Raw genomic sequence first — 25110 nt, forward strand, 5'->3', positions numbered from 1 at the left:
ATAAAGTAGTTAGCATAGTGTCTGACACATAATAAGTGTGCTATAATTGTTAGCTGTTACAATCTCATTATCTTGTTTTGTCTTGTTCTTTTCCTGGTGGAGAATCCTTCTCTCTTTACCCTTACTAGCAATCACTCTTGCCTTCCCATACCCTGTGCCAGGGTTTTGGCTGATCATTGGTACTCATTGATCCTGCCTAGGGAGAGATGAGATAATTACTTTTTCCTTAAAGTGTCCCTTAATCCCTTATTGAGTTTCCTTTTTAGTGTCACTGGTTGTGCCATGTGACATTGTGTGCCCTGTCCAGGATCTTTAATGCCACTGTCTCCCTCACCCAATCAGGCGACAGAGGAGTCAATGGCTGAGCAGAATCATACCACTGTGACAGAGTTCATTCTCATTGGCTTCACTGACCATCCCAAGTTGGGAGTTATTCTCTTCCTGGTGTTTCTCAGTTTCTATCTCATCACCCTGCTGGGCAACATGGGCATGGTCCTCCTGATTCGTTTGGATATTCATCTTCACACCTCCATGTACTTCTTTCTGAGCCACCTCTCCTTCTTGGATGCCTGCTACTCCTCAGTCATTATTCCTCAGATCTTGGTCACTCTGGTCACTGGAAGGACAAGTGTCTCCTATGAGTCTTGTGCTACTCAGTTCTTCTTTTTCACATTCTGTGCTGCCACTGAGTGTTTCCTGCTAGCAGTGATGGCCTATGATCGTTATGTTGCCATTAGCAGTCCTCTCCTGTACTCTTCAGCCATGACAGCAGGCACTTGTTGGGGCTTAGTGACGGGAGCCTATGGTGGTGGTTTATCAGGAGGCATCATTCGCACAGCCTGCACATTCACGCTTTCCTTCTGTGGGCCCAACCAGATCAACTTCTTCTTCTGTGATTTGCCACCTCTGCTTGAGCTTTCATGCAGTGACACCACCACCACTGAAATCCTAATTCTCTTCTTTGGCAACTTTGTTATTTTGGTCAATGCTCTTGTGATCCTGGTATCCTATTTGTTCATCATCAGGGCCATCCTGCATGTCAAGTCAGTTGCAAGCAGAGCCAAGGCCTTCTCCACCTGTACCTCCCACCTCACAGCTGTGATGCTCTTTTTTGGCACCCTCACGTTCATGTATATGTGCAGCAACTCAAATAAATCTCTTGAAGAGGCCAAGGTGGTGTCTGTCTTCTATACAGTGATCATCCCTATGCTGAACCCTTTCATCTACAGCCTGAGGAATAAGGAGGTGAAAGCTGCCTTCAGAAAAGTCATCAGTAGACTCCATGTCTCCTAGGAGATGTAGTTCTGGGTGACTCATTATTCCTCTTGACTGCATCCTCCTCCAAATAATAGGAATGATAATAGCTGATATTTATAAAATTCTTTTTTGACTGACATTCTATTAGAATCTGAGAGGGATCACATGTTCTGGAACTAGAAGGCACTTCATTAGTCATCTAGTCTAGTCCCATTTGCAAATGTAAGACAAGTTCCGTAACCTCAAGGAAATTATGGTTTAGTAGGAAAGATCCTAAGACAAGTGAACATGGTGTAGTAATCTGAATGACCAGTCAGCTGGGAGTCTGGAGACCCCTAATTGAGCCACCAACTTGTCACTGTGTAGCATGAGAAATATCACTGCTCTTCTCTAGGTCTTAATTCTCACCTCTACAACACTGAGATTTGGCATGGGGATTCATAAGATCTCTTCCAGCTCCATCATTAATGACTTTAAGTATCCAAAAACCTGTACTGTAGGTTGAGGAGTGGTAAGTACATAAGAGAGGCACATGAAAGGCATAGTTAAGCAGAAAAGTAGCCAGCAGGTTGGTGCCCCATGTAGGAAAGACTGCTAATTTTTATTGGAGGTAGTATTTGAATGGCTCAATTCATTCAGTTATTGTGGTTTAAAAACCTCAAATTCTATAAATGTTATAATAGCAAAAAGTGACAAATTTCATTAGGATTATCTTCATGTTATTCTTCCAATTTGGGGCCTATTTGACGTCACTCTGAAAGGCACTGTGGTTTAATGGAAAGGGTGTTGGTACTAGGCATTTTTGCCCTGGGGAAAACAATACAAGTCACATAGAAAGTGTACCCTTAGGTGGGCAGCAAGTGGGGGAGCAGTTGGCCTCAACCCATCATCAGGTAGACCAATTATCATGTGTTTCTAATTATTATTATTTTGTGCTAAAGATTAGAAATACTATCAGCCCTCTACAAGTTCAACACATTGGACAGAGCCTGAGTCATACTACTCTACTTATCACTCTAGGAAAGAGCATTGAATATGGAATTAGAGGACCTGGCTTCAAATCCTGCCTTTGTCACTAATTACCTTGTGACCTGTGTGACCATGGACTAGTCATTATTCTCTGCTTGAATTGTAGAATGAGGGCCTTGGGGGAGCTAGCCTGTACATTTAAATGCTATGATCCCTCTGAAGACATACATCACCCTCTTTTGTATTGTTCACACTGTTTCTGATGTTTTGTTTTTTAAACACTTCCTTTGTTTTACCAATACTCTGCTCTCAAACCTGTTTGAGCTTCTGCTGCCTGCCTTAGGCCCAGGTGGTTCACTCTGGAGGCTGGCTTCTCTGGAGTGGTATGTAGTCTGGGAGGGGGAGAGAAACCAAATGTCTGTAGCACTCCCATCAGTAGTGCAGTCAAGGTCTTGGAAGGGAACTGAACTGGAGCATGATGTGGTGTTTGAGGAGGGTGACCTGTGCAATCACTTCCTCACATGCCACTCTATTGGGCATAACTGGGAGAGATGTGTCTTTTTGGGAGACACATCTTCTCGATGGAAGATTAGTCCATCTCAGTTGTCCCTGCACCATTTTTACCCAGAAACAAAAGAATTTTTATGTCATTGTCTCCTGCTAAGCCCAGCCCTTCTCTTCCATGGTCACTTCTGGGACACAAATATGACAAGAAGAAACCAGGTGTTATTGAACCAAGGCCCTTCCCTGCACACAGGACAGGAACATCTGTTTTCTGTCCCAGAAGACTGAGAGTCTCTATGAACAGGCACCTATCACTTAGATTGGAGCATAAGGGAAAACAAGTCCACGAAAGAAGGAAGGTTCCAATAGCTAGCCATCTTCAGATACCCCTGTTGTAAGACTGATAGCAGGGGAATTTCCTACATAGTTGGGTGACTGAGTGTGGGGTAGGAGTAGGGCTGTTAGCTTTCCCATTAAACACTGGGCCTTTAAGAGAAAGTTCATGTCTTTGCCTTTTTCTATCCCCAGTGCTTTTCACAGTGCCTAGCCCATATTAAGTACTTAATAAATGCTTCTTGATTCATCAGGTGACTAAGGAGGAGATACTGTGACTGATATAAGTGAGGGAAAAGAGTAGAAGCAGTAGGAATATGACTTTCTAGCCTCATTTTTTATATTTCCTGGAATAATAGATTGTATATGTGGAGGGGATCTTAGATATAATTATTCCTAAATCTGATGCTCAGCCAAGGGAAGGCACTTAACCAAGGATAATATATCCAAGAAGTGGCAAGGCCAAAAAAGAGTGTCGTCCATAGTCTTGGTCTCAGCCACAGAACTCTACTACACTGGTTAATTAGCTTAGCAATGGATGGGGTATAAAATGGTGGATTTAGACACCTTGAAATGGGCAGAATGCAATTTTTAACTACTAAGGGACATGGTCTTCTGACTCAAAATTATTTGTTCTTTCCATTATATCATGCTGTCATCTTGACTGACAGCAACCTGGGTGTCAAAAAATTGAGTTGAGCTTTTTCCTGTGTCGAAACTCACCATTTTTACACCTACCTGTTCCTACATTAATTGACCAAAGAATTAGAATTCTGTGTCTGAGAGCAAGGCCTTGGTTCCCACCTCTTTTTGGGCCCATGAATTTTATTCTGTTCAATGGACCATAGATTACTCCCCTTCCCTTAACAGCGTGGACCATCTTCCTAATTTCACACAGGACAAACTCTATCTCAGTAACCTTATGACCCAGTTAAGTTTGTTTCCAGCACTTTTCCACCTCTCTCTCACAAGAAACTTTATCCCTATCCACAATGAGTGCCAAAAATCACCCATTTTGGGATTCTGTTACATTCCTTAATGTTTAATGTTCTAGATTTGAATTCAGGGAGATTTGAGTTCCAAGACCATCTCTGAATTTACTAGCTGTGTGATCCTGGGAAAGTCACTTATTACTGTGTTTCTTACTCTTCTTATCTATAAAATAAAGATGTTGTTACACTAAGCATGATGATCTATAAGTTTCTTTCAAGGTCTAAATTCCTAATCTTATGATTTTGGCAGAATTGAGAAGTTGCTATTACTCATTTTCAAGGCATGTTCACATCCATTTTCAGTTTTGTGTTCAATTTCCCCAGCCATGGCATTCCTTTTGTGTCTTCACTTTCCTCGGCCAGAAAAACCCTGTGTCTCTCTCCTTTCCCTCTAACAAAGCCTGCTCTCAGGACACAATCTGCTATTTGTCATGTCCAATTCAGTAGAGGTTTTAATCACTAGGATTTGTTTCTCTGTTGGATCTAGTTTTTAAAATCCATTTTTCTCTCTGGATTATAGAATGTATAATCTGGAGGAGACTTTAGGCATGATCCAAGTGTAACCTCCTCCGTTTACAGAGAAGAAACTTGAGATGAAGTGATTTGCCAAAATCAGAGAGATAAATAAGTGGCAGAAGTAGGGTTCAAACCTAGACATTCTGACTTCCAGTTTGGTGCCCTGCCCCTTGAACCACACTGCATCTTTGTCACCTGGCACATGGATTGAGGCATTTGCCTGCAGTGAGGTACATGACAGAGCAGGACCATTTCTGGACCTATGATCTGGCCACACAGTGTTTGCATTTTAGTTCTGGAGACCAGACAGGGAGCTAATACCAAGTGCCCAAGGAGAGGTGTTAACAGGGAGGGCTGCTGGATCTCAAGGAAGAGAGGTACTGTCATTTTATCAGTGATCGCTTCTTGGAGGAGTTAAGATCTCAAGGTCTCCTCACTTATTTGGACACCCATTTGGTTTAGCCTAGTGCACCAGTCTCAGTCTCCTTAATAGAAGCGATTACAGGTATATTCCAAGCCCACCATAGAAAGGATCTTTGAAGAGGGAACAGGAAAGCACAAGATTTATTCAGGGGATGGTGACCAGACGTTTGGTATAGGAGATCTCCCATTTCCTTACTTTTTCATGGGTTCCTCCCCTGGTTGTTGTCCTTCATTTTCGAAGAGGACCAAAATGATATCACCATGATAAAGTGAAGTTATAGTGTGTCTGACTGTGGCTGATCAGACCACATATTCCCATATGAGCTTGCAGTGCTCTGATAGAGGTTGGGCACAGATAGTCTGTATGAATATTTGGGGTGGATACCCCACATTTGCACATCCTACATTTACTTTGTGCTGTCTCAATTCTACTTGGCTCATAGAGCACAGCACGTTTTCTGATGTGGGCACACCGTGCTGAGCAGTCCTGTGCCAGTGTCTCCCATGTTGCACAGTCAAATCCAAAGTTTTTGAGAGAGACCTTGGCAGTGTCCTTGTATTGCTTCTTCTGGCCACCATGTGATCACTTGCCCCATGTGAGTTATCCATAAAACAGTCTTTTCGGCAAGCATATATTTTGTATTTGAACAATGTGGCCAGCCCATTGGAATTGCACTCTCTGAAACACAGTTTGAATACTTGGCAGTTCAGCTTGAGCAAGGACTTCAGTGTCTGGTACCTTATCCTGTCAGGTGATCCTCAGAATCCTCCTGTGACAACTCAAATGGAAACAATTCAGTTTCCTGGCATGGTGTTGGTAGACTGTCCATGTTTCACAGTCATACAACAATGAGGTCAGCACAACGGCTCTGTAGGCCTTCAGTTTAGTGGTCAAATACCTCTTCTCTCACAAACTTTTCTACAGAGCCTCCTTAACACTGAGAATTCATGTATCAATATCATTGTTGATGTGTACATTCCTGGAAAGCATGATACCAAGGTAAATGAACTTATCTACAGCATTCAAAACTTCTCCATTTGTTGTAACCAATGGTTCTACATATGGATGGTGTAGTGGTGGCTGATAGAGAACCTGTGTTTTCTTGGTGTTAATTATTAGGCCAAAATTATCTCAGGCAGCAGAGAATCAATCCATTCTTTGTTGCATCTCAGCTTCAGAGGCTGGATTAAGTGCACAATCATCTGCGAACAGAAGATCAGGAACAAATTCTCCCTCCACTGTGGTCTTGGCTTGTAATGTTTTCAAATAGAACAACTTGGAATCATTATGGTAGTTGACCTTGATGCTGTGTTCATCCTCATTGAAAGAATTCGACAACATGACTGAAAATATCATGATAAAAAACATGGGAGGAAGCACACAAACCTATTTCACTACATTGGTGACTGGGAAGGTACAAGAGTATTGTTCACTTTCCAAAACCTGGGGCTTACAATGCACTCCTTTCTCACCTTTGCTTCTTAGTTTCCCTTGTTTCCTTGCAAATTCAGATTCAGTGCTGTCTCCTATATGAGATATACTTTCCCTCTTTCTCCACCCACTTGCTCCAGGTCCCAGCTCCCTGTTTCTGCAAATTCTCTTGTATGTGCTTTTATCCCACCTATCTATATATATAGTCTCTTTCACTGCAATGTAAGCTTCATTATGGCAAGACCTCTTTAACCATTGTTCTTGTATTCCTGGTGCCTGGCTCACTAATAATGTTATGGATGGATCAATTGAGTTTAGAAGAGTAGTGAGAAAGAAGGCTGAAAATTCAGGGTGGAGGTAGATTGAGGAAGGGCTTGGATAGCAGATTTTGTCTCACAACTCTCAGTAACAAGCAGATGTTGTGGGTTTTTTAGTTGGAGGGGATTGCGTTATCCAGTCAAGGTGATATTTGAAGTCAATGAAGTTAGCAGGCTGGAAAAGGATGCACTGGCAGGGCAAGGGCCAGGGGGGTTCTGAGTCAGGCTAGAGAGCTAATCACAAGTCAGGTAGGGCTATTCTTCATCCACAGTAGCATTTGATCCATATTAAAGATAAACTTTAACCTGAAACTCCTTTCCAAAGCCTTCTCCTCTCTTTCATGAGCTAAATGCTAAAAGGATTGACATTGCTATGCACAAATAATTCACTTTATTCATCATTTATTCTCTTTTCCATTTAAAACCTACTGTGGTGCCATCTTTCTCTTTAGGAGTATAGTGGAGCTAGCACATAGAGCTGATTTTTAAATTTTCATCATGAGCATCTACACCTCAAAAACGGCAATTGATTCATGTCGTGACTTGGTTTATTGTTTTTTTGATTGTCTAGAATTAGCTGATGGAGAAGATATCCACAATGCAGATTAAACTTCAAAATGTGTCCTGTGCACTTTTCTCCCTGATTGAGACAGTTGTTAAATATTTAATAGTTCAGTCTTCCTTCATCTAGAATGAAAACTTGTTGATGCAGGGACTATATGTAGTATTGGACTAGGCATACTGGGTTGGGCAGGCACTTAATGATGTATCTGGGATAGACAGAGTGACAGAGAACTGTGATTCTGTCCTATACTCAATGATTCACAGAATATGCAGGGCAAGCGAAGCTGTGTGTGATACATAAATCTAGTGTGAGCAACCAGAAGATTTGGTTTCTTGCCTGGACTCCACCACTCACTTGCTCTGTCATCTGGAGATAATCTCTGCCCAACCTTTCTCATGAGTTTGTGTTTAGAACATGAAGTTCTCTGTAACCAGAAACAGCTTAAATGGAAATATGAAAGTGGTTTGTTGGTAGGAAGCCCACCTCTGCTCCCAACTGAGTGACCCAAGAGAAGTTATTGAATGCCTTTTTAGAGTAGCCATGTGATTGGTGTGGCATGGAAGGCATTTCTCCTCCTAAACTCTTGGTTTCATCAAATATAAAACAGAAATAATCACACATGCCTTCTACCTCACAGAGGTGTTATGAGAAAGGAAAGTGCTTAGGAAGCATTTTATGGACCATCAGACAAATGGGCACTGTTCTCATTGGTATAGCCAACCTGACTCTGTAGTACAGCCTGAGCTCCTGAATTACTTGTTAGAATGAATGCTGGACCTCCATGCCATTGTGCCTCATTCCCATTAATGGAGGTGATCCGTGGCAGTAGACAGTCTGAGACATAAACATTTGTCTAGTGGCTCTGGAGGGATAGATCGGGTACAGGTGTTTCCCCTCCTCATCCAGGGGACAATGAACCCTCTTGGGATCATGAGGACAGCTTCAGGAGAACCTCAAGGTCAGTGAATTCCACCTGCTACTCAACCTCATTTGGGCTTTCCAGATTACAGGTTGTGCTCACACCCTGGAGGCTCTGGAGTTGTCAGGGAGCCCAGATTGGATCCTTCATAAACACAAATCTAAGAGCTGACTTTAGGAAAGACTCTTTGTGTATGGGAGGTTAGGCTCTGTCCTGAAGGGAGGGGACTAACAGGGGTATAGCAGGGGGAATCATGTCTGTGCTAAGCCTGAGCTCCTGCTCAGCCTAAGGGACTTGCTGCCTCAGAGAGCTCCAGCACAGTCATGACCAAAATAGGGGGAGGTGAGCTGAGGACTCTCACATTGTTACCAGAGCTGGCACAGGCTTTGCTTGAGGAAGATTTAAGAGGGGAGATCCAGAAACTGTATCTAGTAAAAGAGACTATTTTCTAGAGAGAGCAAAGGGGGCATAGTGTCAGAGTTCTGAGTAGGGATTATTCCTCAGTCTCCTAATAGCAATGATCCTTGACTTCTGGGACTTCAGGAAAGAACTGAACTGCAGATGTGGGAAGGCATCCTCTGAGGACTGAAGATGACCAAGTCTACACAGAGTGAACCCATCAACAAGCACTGCTCACTGTTGGTCCTTATGTTGGTCTCCTTCCCCTTTTCATTCAATGCTGTCCAATCTCCATGCCAGCTACCTGCCCCTGGTACTACTGACCAGCTTTCTGTTCAGGGGGATGTGCTCATTGGGGCTGTCACGCCCTTACATGCCCAGCCTGTCCAGCAGAAGGTGACCTTTCACCAGCCTCCAGAGCAGCCACCATGCCAACAGTAAGCCTTGTCCTTTATTCCTGGGGAAGTACTAAAGGAGAGGGGCAAGTATGGTCAAAGTGATAGGGTAGGGGAGCACATGTGTGGAGCTGAGTTATGGTCTTTCTATACTCGTTTTCCCCAAGATGTGTCCTTCAAGATTGTATCAGTGTGAATGGGCACAGCCTGACCCTGGCTCATTCATTATGGGTGTGTGTGTGTGTGTTTGTGCATGTCTGTATATGTGCATGTGTGAGTGTGTGGAGAGAAAGATATATATATATATATATATATATATATATATATATATATATATATATATATATATATATATATATATATATATATATATCTAGGGGAGAGAGAGACAGAGAGAGAGAGAGAGAGAGAGAGAGAGAGAGAGAGAGAGAGAGAGAGAGAGAGAGAGAGAGAGAGTGCTTGTGAAAGAAACTAAAAGAATTGTGACCATATTGATCTGTATAGAAATGAAATTGTTAGTGAGTGGGTCTCATGTACTAGTCAATTTCACAGCATCTCAGAAAGGGGAACTCTGCTCCTACTCTTTGTCAGAGATCACATGAGATATCTGTTCTATTCCCCTTCACTCTACCATAGTCAGCAATCCCTTCTACAATGCTGGTGACAATCTTTCATTCTTTGCTTCACCACTTTTTGTGATGAGGAAATCACTACCTCTGAAGACACCTAGTTTTATTTTTAGACACTTCCAGTTATCAGACATGTCTTTCTCATGATGTGCTGATATTTGCCTCCCTGTAGCCTCCTACAGGTGCAGTCAGGTGCAGTGCTGTCTTTGTGGGGCTAAGCAGAAGAGATTCAAAACCTCTTCTACCTTTTGTTTGTTCAGACATCTGAAAGTAGTCATCTTCTCCCCAGCATGCCCCTCAGCAAACAAAACAAGGCAAAATCCGTCCCAAACCCAGCAATCACCTTCTGACTCTTCCCCTTGCTTTCTTTTCTCCAAGACAAATGTCCCGGCTTCCTTCAGAAGGCATGCCCCCATCTTTCTGGGCAGGCTTCCTGAAGTGGGATGCCCAAAATCCTAAAGTTTAATTTAATTCAATTAGTATTCGTTAAGTCATTTGGAGTTGAAAAGAAGCTGAGTAAATATTGATTTCAACCTTTTCCCAAATGATGACTCCTATAAAAAACAAGAGGCAGATAGGAAGTTAGAGTTAGAAATACTGAGCTTAAATCCGGTCTCAGACACATCCTAGCTGTGTGATCCTGGGCCAGTCACTTAATCTCTGTTCACCTAATCCACTGGAGAAGGAAATATCAAAGCACTCCAGTAACTTTGCCAAGGAAACCCTAAACAACGTCACAGAATTGGACAGGACTGAAAAACAACAGATATGAAGCAATCCTTACAGGCTGTCTAACCAGCTTTTTATCAAAACTGCTTCAGAGAGAGGAAAATCACTACTTTCTGAGGCAGTCCATCCCATTTTCTATTGGGTCTAATTGTTAGGAATTTTAGATCCCTCCTGCTAAGTTTATATCTGCCTCCCCTCTAGCTTCTACTTTTCAGCTCTCCTGGGCCAAGAGTGCTGCTCCAGATGTAGCCTGAGGGGCGCAGAGTAAATCAGGAAAGAAGCCCTCCTTTTTTATTGACACAAACATTTCAGTTTTCTCAGTTTCCCTGTCACACTGTCTGCTCAGTTAGGTCCTCGAGTCAACTCAAACATCAAAGTCATTTTCCCTTGAATCCCTTTCTAGTTGAGTTTTCTTCATTCTACTCTCATATAGGGCTTATATTTAAGTGCCAAAAACTCTTATCCTTATGCTGGCTGAATCTTATTGTATTTAGCCCATTCTCATGGTCTGTCTGGTTAATGATCTTGAGTCTCTGTCAAGTCACATATTTGTCTTTGTGTCCGCAGTTAATTTAGGAAATGTTACCCTAATATTTTGATCCTAATAGTTTGTCTAAAGATGCACTGCAACAATGGTAGAACATCATACTTAGATTGCTAATGCACTGTCTACCTTATTTCCTTTGAGCCTGTACCCTTTCTACTGGTGAAGAAAGTGAGGGTTAGAGAGGAACTGACTCCTTTTGGTTCACACAGTGAGTGTGTGAAGTGGGGTTTGAGTCAAAAGCTTCTTCCTCCCAAGGCTTACATTCTATCCACTATGCAAATCTCTTAAAGGGAACTTTGTAATCACCCAGATGAGATATTCCTAATTTGGGGAATGGGGGTGGGATATTGTCTAGGAACTTGTATAGGAAGAAAACTCTATCTTTAATTTTACTACCCTTTGGTTTCCTTTGTAATCAATCCTATTTGTTTTGTACATTTGGAACCATTCTTGTGAAAAGGAGTCCAGAGGGAGTCCATGGACTGCCAAAGGGACCTATGACACTGATGTAGTTGAATCTTCTCATTTTAAAGAGGAGGAAACTGAGACCCAGTAAGGGGGAAGGAATGATTGCCATCTAAGCAAGAATATATCCAGCCAATGGGGAAGGAGGGAGCTTTCTAAGATTTTGTAATGCTGCTGCCCAAGGCTGTGGCAGCTTTGAGCTGTCTGTGTTTTGTTCCTTCCTTAAGATTCAAAGCTCGTTCTTTCCTGAATGCCCTGGGCATGCTATTTGCTGTTGAAGAAGCAAATGAAGACCCCAGCTTCCTGCCCAATGTCACAGTGGGACTCCAGCTCTATGACTCCTGTGTGTCTGGGTCCCGGGCTCTTGGGAGTGCTCTTGGCCTTCTGTCTGGACAGCTTCTCCCAACACCCAACTTTGATTGCTGCCCCCAGCGCCGACTCCTGGGAATCATAGGTGGGATGACTTCCCCAGAGTCGGAGGCCATGGCTGAGCTACTTTCAGTTTACCAAGTCCCTCAGGTGAGTAATGCCCCTTGAGGCAGAGTAGAGAATTTATGCCTAGTCAGAGGTACTCCCCCCAGTGTTTTCCTCTCCTCTCCAAAACTAAAAACTCCTCTTTGTTCCTAGAGATTCTGGCCCCATCGTTCCCACAGCCAAGCCCTGTGCACCCCAGGGTGCAGTGGATGCATGGTCGCATAATGGGATTTGAGGAATTCCAAGAAAAGACAGAATAGTTTTGTGCTAGGTTTTCCATGATACCTGACATTTTACTATTCAAGCTTCATTCCTTTGGGTTACAAACTATTAAAATGAAAGTACTCCAAGGTAGAATAACACATTGATACGCTTACCAAAAGCTCTAATGTCTATATGTCATACTTTTGAGTTCATCAAACGTTTTTCTTTAGAAAACCTTTGTGAGCTATATAAGGCAAGGGAAATTAATCTTATTTTTCATGTGTATAAAGAAGAGACCTAGAATGTTTAAATGATTTGCTCAATGTCACACAGAACAACGGTTGTCAGGACTCCAAGACCATACTTTTCTTTCTCCTTCATCACTAAAATGCCATTGGGCAAGTAAGTCACTTTTATCTCAGCCTCATTCTCCTCATCTGTGACATGGATATAGCGCTATTCCACAATATTCACATATTGTGAAGATAAAATGAGATAACATGAACCAGATGCTTTATTACCTTGAAGAAATTTATACATTTTAGATATTATTATGAAGTATCTTTAAATGATATAGAATATAATATTATTATCATTGTTATTAATAAACACTTTGTTGGTAATTCTTCCTTCCTTGACAGATAGCTGGGAAGTGGTCAAATAGGAGACGGTCAAGAGGAGAGATAATTTTAAAGCAAGTACGTCTAGCATGTGAGTCTCTTGATGTCAGGTTCAGCACCACTGTATATCCAGCTTACATGAATGCCTTAAAGAACAGTTACTTTAAATTTAATTTAGCCCTGGAGAATATTTGAAATTTTTGCAATTACACTCTAGGAATTTGCAGAGAGTCCAATTCCCAGAATGCTCATCAGAAGAACGAGCTGGATAAGTTTGTATTGGGAACATGAACCAGGTGCATGTTGACTGACTCTACAGAGTAGGTCATGCCAAGAATTTCAAAATTATTTATAGAAACATGCATTCTTAGGCATAAGAGCCAGGAGGGACCTACAAGGTAATGAGATCTAACTACCTTCTATTTCAGAAGAGGAACAGAGCGGTGAAGTAATTTGCCCACGGTCACATGGGTAATATGTAGGGTAGTTGAGTTTTGAGCGCAGATGCTGGACTCTAAACCTTGGGCCCTTCTCACTTCACCACAATGACCTCTCTGCACTGAGTATGGTTAGATTACCTAGAGTCACTCACATACTCAGTGATCACTACTGACTTCTTTATTGCTACTACTATAAAATTCATGTTCATCTATTTACTTTTTAAATCCTTTTACAACCTTGACCCAAACCACCTCTAAATTAATCAATCAAAATGTATTTATTAAACACCAGTTAGTTCCAAGCATTGGAGTTGCCAATACAAAGAATGAAAAAAAATCCTATTTTCAGGGAGTAAACATTCTAAAAGTGAGATGAATACACATATGAAAATATAAAGAAAAAATACAAAGAGGACAAATACAAATAAACCAGTTCCCTATATAGAGTAGCTAGGTCTTGCATTGAATACACACAAGCCCCAAAGTCAGAAAGATTCATCTTCCTGAGTTCAAATCCAGCCTTGGACACTTACTAGCTAAGTCACCTGGACAAGTCACTTCACTCTGTTTGCCTCAGTTTCCTCATCTGTAAAATGAGCTGGAGAAATAAATAGCAAACACTAGTAAAAGTAGATGTAGATTTAGTTCTTGAAGCAGAGCAGAAACTTGGTGTAGTAAAAGGACACTGATATTGTGTGAGTTTGGGCAAGTTAGGAAATGACCTAGTTTCTCTTTAATGTCCAGCTTAAGTTTTTCACCTCTCAGGAAGCCTTGGCTGATATCCCACAGTTCTTAGTGTTCTCTCTTCCAAAAATCACTTTCTGTTTACTCTGTTCACTTTCCATATTTATTTGTCTGTGTACATGCTGTTTGGCCTAAGTACAAGGTAAGCTTCTTATGGATAGGGTCTGTACAATTTTTGCTTGTTTATCCCCAGTGTTAGCTCATACAGAATAAAATGGTTTTTGAACTGAATTTTATTTTATCAAGAATTTGGGTTGCTCAAATAACTTACTTAAAGAAATACAGAATTAAAGTGGTAAAGCCAGGTCCCAAATCCTGGTTTCCTGACTCACAATCCTATGTGTTTTCCACCGAATTAGTACAAATATCCCTAGGTTCATAAGGGTTCATCCTCCACCCCATGCCCATGTTCAGAAGAAAGGGATAAAACATTAACTACAGCACTTCAAGTTTTATTAATAAACCAGGAGGTCAGAGATTAGGGTTTATTCCCACCCACTACCCATGCCACTACCCATTCTGCCTTAGAGTAAAAGCAGCCATGTCTTGTATCAACACTAGTCCCAATGATCATTTTCCTCTACCAACAATCTCCTTCATAGGACCTTCTCCCAAGTACTATTTTGGCCTATGACCTTTTTCCTCAGAGATAAAACCACCTTCATTAAATTGAGCAGAAAGGTGCCCCTGACTTCAAGTCACAATGTAATCTTTCCAAGAGATGGTGAGATCACCATTGACACATACTTCCCTGAACTGGAAAAAGTACCCCTTTACTCTCCCCTCTCCCTATGATAACATGTTATTGGGAATAATTCTGGTGTATATAGAGCTCTAGGCATGAGAAAGGAAAATCTGGTTTGACTCCTACCTCAAATACTTATTAGAGGTGTGACTGTAAGCAAGTCATTTCTTCTGTCTGTGGGTGTAATAGCCCCTACATCACAGGTTTATTGTGAGGATGAAGTGAAACAATATGTCCCTAACCCTAAAGTGCTTTGCAAACCTTAAATCTCTATAGAAAGGTTATCTGTTGTTGTCATTAATTACTGTCATTTAACCATGGTATTATTTTTTCTCACACAACTCTAGACCCAGTTCAGTTGATGTAATTATATCACGTAAGGCTCAGATAACAGACCAATGAGTTGTTGCTGTGTTAAAATAAATGCAAAGACACTTCTCTACCATGCTATTCATTTAAAAAATGGGAACAAGTTTCCCTGATTGAATTAGAAAGTCAATTAGATATTGGCTGATAAAAGATGGGCCATGACTCTAGTGAGCTTGAAAAATTTAATGCTGGCAGCCTAGGCAGAAGTTGGGACATTCCAGACAGGCAGGACTTTTGTTGAGTGACCCTTATACCTCTACCAGAGGGGAAGGAGAGGGGATTTGCTCTTCAACCTCTGCTCCATTCATTAGGCATGGTCTCTTGGAACAGTTATTTACCCTATAGGAGGCACTGCATCCAGTAGGGAGCACAATGAGACACAGAGACTGAGAGAGATGGGGGGTGGGGTGGGTAGGAAGAATTCAGAAGCAGCTCTAAGGAGTGTAATCTCTGTTAATAGGGAAGACAATTGATAATACCTTTCTGTTTATCTGTGGCACTTAGGAGTTGACTTTGATTTGAGTGAGGGTCCTCCTCCAGAGCCATCAGGAAAACTGGAGATGGCTCAGGATGCCTGTTACATTGTAAACACTTATTAAATGTTTACTGGCCGACTGAGCATAGATTTCAAAGGGAACTCCCCCTGAAAATGGTGAGTTGAGTTGCAGAGAGGACGAGACTAGAACTGTCAGATGACTGGCCCATGTGATAAATACATTAAGCATAGGGAGGAATGGTAGGAGTACCTAATTAGAGGGGGAAGGACACTGGGAGCACAAGCTGTGGGAGGATGGAGTTTACCTTGGCCACATGTCTTCTCTACATGTGTCCTCCACTACCATTGGCTTCTGAGTGTGTGACTACCCTTCCCCCGGTACTGTGTGTACTTGTGAGACTGTGATCCAGATTTTTTCTTAGGAATATTTGGCAGCTACTTTTGTTACCAGTCCAGCTTAGGAAATGCCTTTGCTTTGATCTAATTGTGTCTATTGGCTGACTATTAAAGGTGAGTTTACTGGTCTGGTGTGTGTGTGTGCTTGGGAAGGCAGACCTATAGTCTGTAGTCCCAACATACAAACTTGCGAATTCTCAGTGATAGTTCCAGAGTGCAGGGAGAAGTAACATGAGAGGGTATCCAGTGGAGAATTGATTAAATAATAATGGCTTCTATTTTTCTTTTAGAACTTCTAGGTATATAAAATGCTCTTTTCACAGTTCTAGGAGTTAGGTGGTATACACTACTACTGCTACTACTACGGCTACTACCACTGCTGCTACTACTACTACTGCTACTACTACTACTACTACTACTACTACTACTACTACTACTACTACTGCTAGTGCTACTGCTACTACTATGACTACTTCTAGTATTACAACTGCTGCAAGAATTTATATAGTATTTTGAGGTCCACAAAGCATATACCACACATTATTACCTCACTTATTTCACAACAATCCTGTGAGGCAGGTGCTGTTATTAGCCTTATTTTACAGATGAGGAAACTGAGGATGAGAAAAATTAAGTAACTTGCCCATGATCATGCAGTTGTGCGAATGAGGTAGGTTTTGAATACAGGGCTTCCTAACTCAAGCTCAAAATTCTATTATTTCTCCACCTAGCTCCCTCTGTCTCCAGTTTATAGGTGAAAGCTCAGGTCTTTTAGAATGGCATTGAAAATTGAAGAAAGTTTAATCCCCATGCAGCTACTGGGAGGCCTCAAGATACATTAAACCAAATTCTGTTGTTTTTCACCCAGGAGCATTTGGCCCTTTTTCTTTCCCCAGATAAGTCATGGATCTCAGCATCCCCAATTTTCTGACCGCCACCAGTTCCCCTCCTTCCTTCGCACAGTCCCCAGCAGAGCTCACCAACCTCAGGCTATGGCCAAAATACTTCTCTACTTCAACTGGATCTGGGTGGGCCTGCTGGGCTCAGATAGTGGTGCCTTTGAGTGGCTGGATCAGGAGTTCCGGAAGGCAGTTGGAAAGAATGGAGGCTGTGTGAGCTTCTCAAAGAGGATTGATTACCACATAGCCAATGTGGAAAATGCAGCTGATGCCATCCAAGACTCCACTGCTAAGGTGATCATCTGTGACTGCTACCATGTTCACTTAATTCTCCTTTTGAAAGTCCTTCAAAAGAAGAAGGTGACCCACAGGATCTGGCTCATGTCCACATCTTTTCCACTAAGTGGCTCAGTGTTGAGCAGGGAAGCCAGAGAGATGCTAAATGGGGGTCTGTTTCTGAGAATACACTCAGGACCAATTCCTGGTCTCAAGCACTTCCTGTCTGCTCTTCACCCAACAATATACCGAGACAACCACCTGATAAAGTTGTTTTGGCAAGATCTGTTGGGCTGCACCTGGCCTGAGCTAAAGCCTGTGGGCCCTGGAGCAGGTCATGTTGCCCCTAACTGCACCGGGCTGGAGCAGCTAACACCCACCCATCTGTCTGTATTGAACCTGAATGACTTGACAGCTACATACCAAGCCTACCTGGCAGCCAAAGCCTTCCTGGTAGCCTATCAGAACCTGAGAATCTGCTCTACTGGGGAAGGATCACTTACTGGTAGCAATTGTGCCAGGAAGGGAAATGCTGGCCCATGGCAGGTGAGACAGAGACAAGGAAAGCATGTCTCTCTATGCTGCTGTTTCTAGGACGAGATGAGTAATCCTGGGCATTCAGTAGAATAATGGAGGCTGTGCCACGAAGGAAGTGGTAAAGGAACTTATGAGGACTCAGAATCCCTTGGCTATGTCTCTGAATCTCACTGGCCTTCAGTTTACTCATCTATAAAATGGACAGGTGGACTAGATTGTCGATGCTATGAGTGAAGTACAGAGGTGAGGTGGGAGACTATAGGAATAAAAAGTCCTGTCAAAACACCAGTCACTGCTGCTATAATAGGCAAAATTAGAACCACTCTAGGAATGGGTAGCTCAAAAATGTGCTCAAAATTTTCAACCAACCAGGAAACTACAAATGGAAAGGATCTGTTCCCAAAAGATTTCAGCTGAAAGTTCAGTTATAAATGTAAAGTATTGTAGTAGGAAGCATAAAGGGGTTCTCAGGCTGGCAAGAGACTCAGTCTTCTGGGGTTTGCAATTTCTCCTCAGCCAGCTTCTTTAGTTTTATGGTGAAATGAGTGGTGAGGAGGACTCCAAGTATCCTTTATTCTTACTCCCCATATATACCAAGCTTAAAATGGATAGCCCTTGAAGCCGCTAGGTGTAGTGGATGGGGTGCTAGGATCATAGTAGGGAATATCCGAGTTCATGTAGACCCTCAGACATTTACTAACATTTGATGTATACAAGTAGCTTAACATCTGCCTGCCTCTATTTTCTTAAATGTAAAATAGAAATAAAAAGAGTGCTTAACTTCCATGATTGTTTTAACAACCAAATGAAATAATATTTGTAAATCACTTAACACGGTGGCATACAGTATGCACTTAATAAATGCTTGTTTCCCATCTTCCTTTTCCCACCCTCATCATTTTCCTAACCTAAGCATGACTGCATTAAGCCTTCTCTTCTTCCTTACCAAACAGCTCTGAGAATAATTTCAAGGTAGAGTCTGATGATTTTATCCTAAGGTACTGATACCCTCATTCTCTGGAGACATTATTTACAACCATTTCATCCCTCAAATAACCAATCAAAATTGACATGATAAAGACAATGAAGAAAAACGTTCTTGAGTGTTTGCTCTCTAAGGAGATAAGAAACCTCCATAGTTTTTATGATGGTAACAGATGAACAGACTGTGTCTCTCTCGTATGAGTCCCCAAATGATTGACGACTGTATCAGGAAGCCTGAATATTAGCCTTGGGTGGGGGACTAATTGTATTGTGATCTTGGCAAGTTACTTAAGAAATATTTGCTGCCTGACCACATTGTATCATTCCCTTCTGCCACCATGAATCTTAAGTGGCTCCTGATGACCACTTATCCAGATGGATAATCTTTAAATTGCTCTGTTTGACCTTGAAAACCATTCATAACCTGCCTCCAGCCTATCTTTTCAGGCTTAATGCGTGTCATTGCCCAAGTGGAATGTAAACTCTTTGAAGCAGATAGCATCTTATTTTTGTGACCTGTAGTTGAGCCTCCCAAGATTGTACTTGTCTGCACAGCCACCTGTGCCTTGACCCCAACATGTTGATGCCATTTTGGTCCTCTTTGGGAACAAAAAACAACAACCAATCATCTTATTTTTTATTGGTGCCCAGCACACTAACTGCCACATAGAAGGTGCCTACAAATGTTAGTTAATTGAGTGACTGATTGGGCAAGTCCTTTAACCTTTCTAAATCTGTTTCCTTATCTTTAAAATGGGAATAGCAATACTTGTAATGTCCGTAGCATGTGTTTGATGAGAAGATATTTTTAGATGTTAGAGGGGGCTTTTACATATAAATTCAATCTGCCTTTTAGTAGAACCATGGAACATTCCAGCTAGAAGGCAACTTAGAGAGGAAATGGAGGTCTAAAGAGATAAGTGGTTGCATTGCATAAAGCCCTCTGCCTGCTTAAAGATGCATGAAGTGTGCTTCTTTCCCTCAAGGAACTTATTATGCCCTAGGAGGGAAAAAACCTCCAGACTAAGACAGAATTCTATGCTAGGTGACATAGTGAAGATACAATGGATCCAGGATGGGTTCATGGAAGAGGTGACCTTTGCTAATTGCTGTTATTTTTATTATTATTTTATATGTGCAAACATTTAATGTCTTTTATTTGATTTTAGACTCATAACTGTCCTAAGATTTAGGCATTACTTCCCTCCATTTTCAAGAAGAGGAAATTGGGGCTTAGAGTAGTTAAGTTACTTGTCCGTAGTCACATAAGTAAATAGTAATAGGTGATGTTTATATGAAACTTCAGGTTTGGAAATCACTTCACATATGTTATTTCATTTAATCCTCAGCACAACACTATGAGAGAGGTGTTACTGTCATCACTGCCATTTTGCAGATAAAGAAACTGAGGCTTAATTACTAATGGCTAACTTTAATTACCTAAACTTTTTAGGGGCATCTGCATTTCTTAAAAGACCTCTTGGAGAGATAATTCCTGAGGATATTTCTTCTAGAATTCTCTAAAAAGTCCTCAGCAACTTTAATTTTGGAATTTTGCACTATAGCAGGTAGTAGATTGTAACTGTTTTTAGGGATGCATGATCACTTTCATATAATAAAGCCAACTTGTCCATTGATTGAGCTTTATAACACTAAACTAGAAGGCATCTTTGAGATCATTTAGCCCAAAGAGACACATCTTTGGGAACCTTCTGACAGGACGTTTTTAAGAAAAGATTCTTATTTTTCTTGCTTTTTCTTGTTTCCTTGCACAAAGAGAGTGATCATTGTTAGACTGGGAAAAATAAAAGATCCAGGGAATTGAAGCCCAAGATAACTGAGGAGATGTTATGAGAGCTCATAGCTTCCCTAAATGGGTTTCAGTCATTAGGTCTGGATAAATTACATGGGTGCTTAGAGCCCCGGAAGAAATTATTTTTGAAACTAGCAATGATTTCTGAAATATTGTGGAATGTGGAGGTACATACATAGACCTGGGAGGAAGGCAAATACTTGCAACTTTAAAAAAGACCATGGAAGAATCTGAATACAACAAATCAATGGTCTTGATTTTCATATCTGACAACATTCTATATCTTGTCATTAAAGGGATTGTTTGGGACAAATCAGAAAAGGAAAGAGGCTCAGTGTAACTATCACAAGTAGTTAATATCAAACTAACTTCATTTCTTTCATCAACAGGGCTATGAGTTTGCCAAAGCAGGGGTAGGATGAAGATATGAACTTATTGGATTTTGGTAGAGAATTTCAGGTTTCTCTTCAATGAAATTCTCTAAGATGAGGAAACCATTTGTTAGATATAATTTAGAGGTGATTCTTGTTTGGCTGTGGGCTGGATTTGGTGACTTTTGTGGGGGCCCTTCCAATTCTGAATTTTCATGATTCTTTGAGTCCCAACCTAGCTGCTTACTATCTGGATGATCTTGGGCTAGTAACTGAATTTCTTTAAGCCTCAGTTTCCCTATCTCTATAAAGCTCTCTTGAGCAAGAAGTTTTTAAAGTCCTTTCTTGGCTCTCAATCTATGACTCTCTGATCTTGCAATCTGGGCATCTGAGTATACAAGGTAGAATGAATGGAACAGCCTCAGAGATATCCATTGTGCATAGCCAAAACATGAGAATATTTACTATGAAAGCATTGTAGGTGTCCTTGGATCCTCTCTTTGACTCCTACTCCTCATCTTCGTACTTGTATTTTTCCTCAGCTTTTACAGCATCTAAGGGCTGTCCACTTCACTACTCGAACCGAGGAAGAGATCTTTTTTACCCAGGATGGGGAGATCCCAGCAATTTTTGATGTCATGAACTTATACCTTGCTCCTGACCACACTTTGCAGACTACCAAGGTTGGACACTTAGACTTCAGGGAAGCTCCAGGGAAAGAGTTGGTGATAAACAGCAGCACCATCATTTGGGCTGAGGGTCCTGGGAAGGTGAGAACTGGAAACCATCCCCCTTCTCCTGCTCCCCTTCAATAATAGTGCCAACTAACCAGAGGAAAGAAATAGCTATGGGCCTAGGCGTTCCAATCCTATTCCAATTATGTTCAATTGAAATTTTCTGTGTAGTGAGAACTCAGACAAGTACATATTTGGAGACCAGCTTTCTAAGTGTAAAAAGCTCCTCCTAATGCCTGATTTTATAGATGTAGTTATCTCTCCTCTAAACGTCCCTCTGCTCTCTTTTCTCTGTCTGTCTATGAGTAGCCCCCTCTTTCAGTCTGCAGTAAAACATGTCCTTTGGGAACCCGGAAGTCTCCCATCCAGGGACAACCAAGCTGCTGCTACGAGTGTCTTCACTGTCCCAAAGGAGAAATATCCTATATAGAAGGTAAGCAAGACAGAAGCATGGTGGGACCATTTTGTCCCCAAGCAGTTTGTGGAGTTAGGTTTGGGGTAAGAGCAACTAATTGGAGAAGAAATTTGGTTAGAAATGAGAAGAGTCAGATAGGAGAAATGGAAAAGCACAATATTAGTAACTTCTGATGGGAAGAATATGGAGGACATGAAGATATTAATTCTCAGAATTTCAAAGTTGAAAGAGCCTTAAGGGACATCTGGTTTGGTCCATACTTAAATGTTTTTTTTTGTTTTTTTGTTTGTTTTTTTTTTGTTTTTTGTTTTTTTTTACAATGTAACTGAAAAGTCATTATTCAACTATTTCTAGAATGTTTCTTTCCAACAAGAGTAAGAAAGTCTAGTTGAAAATGAGCCAAAGAGCAATTGGAAGACTTGAATTCAAATCTGGGTTTTACTTTGAACTATTATAATGGAAAGTTGGGAACCAGAGCTAAAATATGGCATGATGTGATCAGCATCCAAAAAGAGTTTAATAGGTTGCAAAGGTGGTTGGAAATTGTCAAGTCAAAAAGCATATATAAAGTGTCTATTATGAGCCAAGCCTTGTGCAGAGTTAACCAAGGAAAGTACTTTAAAATAATAATAAGTAATAATATTTATATAGTACTCACGATATATTTATGTACACATATATATGTGTATATATATGTGTGTATATATCTATATACATACACACCATTTAGTCCACGCATTTGACTAAATGGGCATTATTATCACCCTCCTTTTACAGATGAGGAAAGTGAGGCAAACAGATTTCTATGGATTATCCAGGTAGAAAGGATCTGAGGGAAGATTTGAATTCAGGTCTTTGTGACTTCAGGCTCACCTCTCTATCCACTGTGTCCCCTACCCATCTCAAGTCCAGAAGACCAACTGAACAAGTATATGTTAGGAAAGATAATGTGAGAAGGCAGTTCATGTGAAAAAGTTCTAGAAGTTTTACTGGACCAATATTAAGTGCTTTTATGTGTCAGAACATGTGACTATGATCACAGTGTCACATGATAGCAAGAAAGCTAATGGAAATCAAGGTTGCTTCAACAGAAATAAGTTTTGATAAGAAGTGAAGATGGGGGTAGTTATTAATCCCTGGGTTCCCTCCTACTTGACCTTGAGAGGTCAAAGCTAGGGGATTGTTTGAGTTCAGGAGTTCAGAGCTGCAATAGGACCAAGGTCAGCACCAATACAGCAAACCACAAGAAGTGGAAAACCTTCAGGTTACCTAGGGAGAGAAAAACTAGCCCAGGTTAGTAAAATGGAGCAGGCTGCTGATTAGTATTGGGATTGGGCCAAGAAACAGCTTTTGTCCTTTCCACCTGAACATTAAAAAAGTTAAATGTGCTAAAAATACTTAAAGTTTGTGGTGGAGTACAGGCATGATAATAGCCAGGAGTATCATTTGGCCAGCAAAAATATGTGATGGGAATGTATACTGCTTTCATATCAAAATAATGTCAGGAGAAAGGGAAGATCTACTTGACCAAGGAAAAGTTCTCCCAATATGGAAAGTCTTTCATTTCCTTTATCTGACTCATCACCCCAAATCTCTTTCAGATAGTACCAGTTGCTTGAAGTGCCCAGAGGACCAATGGTCAAACAAGGATAAGGATCAGTGCATCCCCAAGATTCTTGACTTCCTGTCCTACAGGGAGCCCCTGGGAATGGCATTAGCCATCTGTACAACTTTTCTCTTTCTTCTTTCCCTGACCATCCTTGGCATCTTCATATGGCATCACCACACTCCTATAGTCAGAGCCAACAACCAAAGGCTGAGTTACATCCTCCTCTGCTCCTTGGCATTGTGCTTCCTCTGCCCATTCATGTTCATTGGCCACCCAGTACCTGTGACCTGTGCCCTGAGGCAGGCAGCCTTTGGGATTATCTTCACAGTCTGTGTGTCTACTACTCTGGCCAAGACCATCACTGTTGTGTCTGCCTTCAGGGCCACCAGGCCAGATGGCAGACTCAGAAAGTGGGCAGGACCAAGTCTCCCCAATGCTATCCTCATTGGCTGCTCATTGGTCCAGGTTGCTTTGTGTGTCTTCTGGGTCATAGGCTGGCCTCCAGAGCCCATGAAGTCTACAGAAGCTGGACCCAAAGTCACCATGCTGTGTGGTGCAGGCTCCTCAGAGCTCTTCTATGCAATGCTGAGTTTCTTGGGTGTGCTAGCCCTGGTCAGTCTGGTGGTGGCCTTCCTAGCCCGTCAACTGCCTGACACCTTCAATGAAGCCAAGCACATCACTCTGAGCATGTTGGTGTTCTCCTGTGTTTGGATCTCCTTCATCCCAGCCCACCTGAGTGCTCAGGGCAAGCACACTGTAGCTGTGGAGATCTTTGCCATTTTAGCATCTGGGGCAGGCCTCATGGGCTGTTTATTTTTCCCTAAGTGCTACATCATCCTGCTACAGCCTGGCAAGAACACAAGGGATCAGATGATGGGCAAGCGTCATTTCAAGGAATGCAACCAACTCTAGTCCTTCCATTTTCCTCATCATAGAGGAACAGGGATTCTCAGCACTTCCTAGCTCTCTCCAAGCTATCTTCAGGCCATGAAAGTGCCAGTCTCCAATTAAGCTCTTAATAGCTGACTGTCATTCATATAAGCCATGGATTTTCTCTCCCAGCCTGGAACATTTCCCTTTTACTTTTATGCCATTGCAAATCCTACCAGTCCTTCAGGACCAAATTAAATATTCCTTCCAATTATGAAACTTGATTAGTGCTGTTCAGTCACTTGGTCGTGTCTGACTCTATGTGACCCCTGAACTTTTGTTGATTGGGTTTTCTTGGCAAAGGTACTGGAGTGCTTTGCCATTTCATTCTCTGGTATATCCTCATTTTACAGATGAAGTACTGAGGCAAATAGGGGTTAAGTGAATTTCTTAAGGTCACTCAGTAAATGTCTGAGACCACATTTGAACTTAGATCTTCCCAACTCCAGGCTTTGTGCTCTATGCACTGCACCACCTCATGTCTTCCCTGGCCACCTAAATTTACAGTGATCATTTCCATAGCTTTCATTAGCATTAGCTATGGTACTGAAATATTCTCAAATCATTCCTTATATATTATAAATATCTATTGGACTAGCATGTCAACTTCATAAAAGTAGGCACCAAATTTTATTTCTTCTGTGTCCATTACTGTATTTGGTC

General features: G+C 41.6%; 2 protein-coding genes across 2 annotated transcripts; both read left to right on the top strand.

Annotated features, from left to right (window-relative positions):
• The first annotated feature begins 312 nt into the window (after positions 1 to 312).
• On the top strand, positions 313 to 1293 carry LOC140523320 (olfactory receptor 9I1-like). Its single transcript, XM_072638246.1, has one exon. It carries the CDS (start codon positions 316 to 318, stop codon positions 1291 to 1293), a length of 978 nt encoding a protein of 325 aa, XP_072494347.1. The 5' UTR covers positions 313 to 315.
• Positions 1294 to 11652: 10359 nt separating this feature from the next.
• LOC140523321 (extracellular calcium-sensing receptor-like) lies at positions 11653 to 24656 on the top strand. The gene is made up of 5 exons (XM_072638247.1): positions 11653 to 11910; positions 16776 to 17600; positions 21302 to 21529; positions 21803 to 21926; positions 23510 to 24656. Exons 1-5 carry the CDS (start codon positions 11653 to 11655, stop codon positions 24427 to 24429), a joined length of 2355 nt encoding a protein of 784 aa, XP_072494348.1. The 3' UTR covers positions 24430 to 24656.
• Positions 24657 to 25110: the final 454 nt, after the last annotated feature.

The sequence above is a fragment of the Notamacropus eugenii genome, chromosome 2 (genome assembly GCF_028372415.1).
Source record: "Notamacropus eugenii isolate mMacEug1 chromosome 2, mMacEug1.pri_v2, whole genome shotgun sequence".
Taxonomy (NCBI): Eukaryota; Metazoa; Chordata; class Mammalia; order Diprotodontia; family Macropodidae; genus Notamacropus; species Notamacropus eugenii.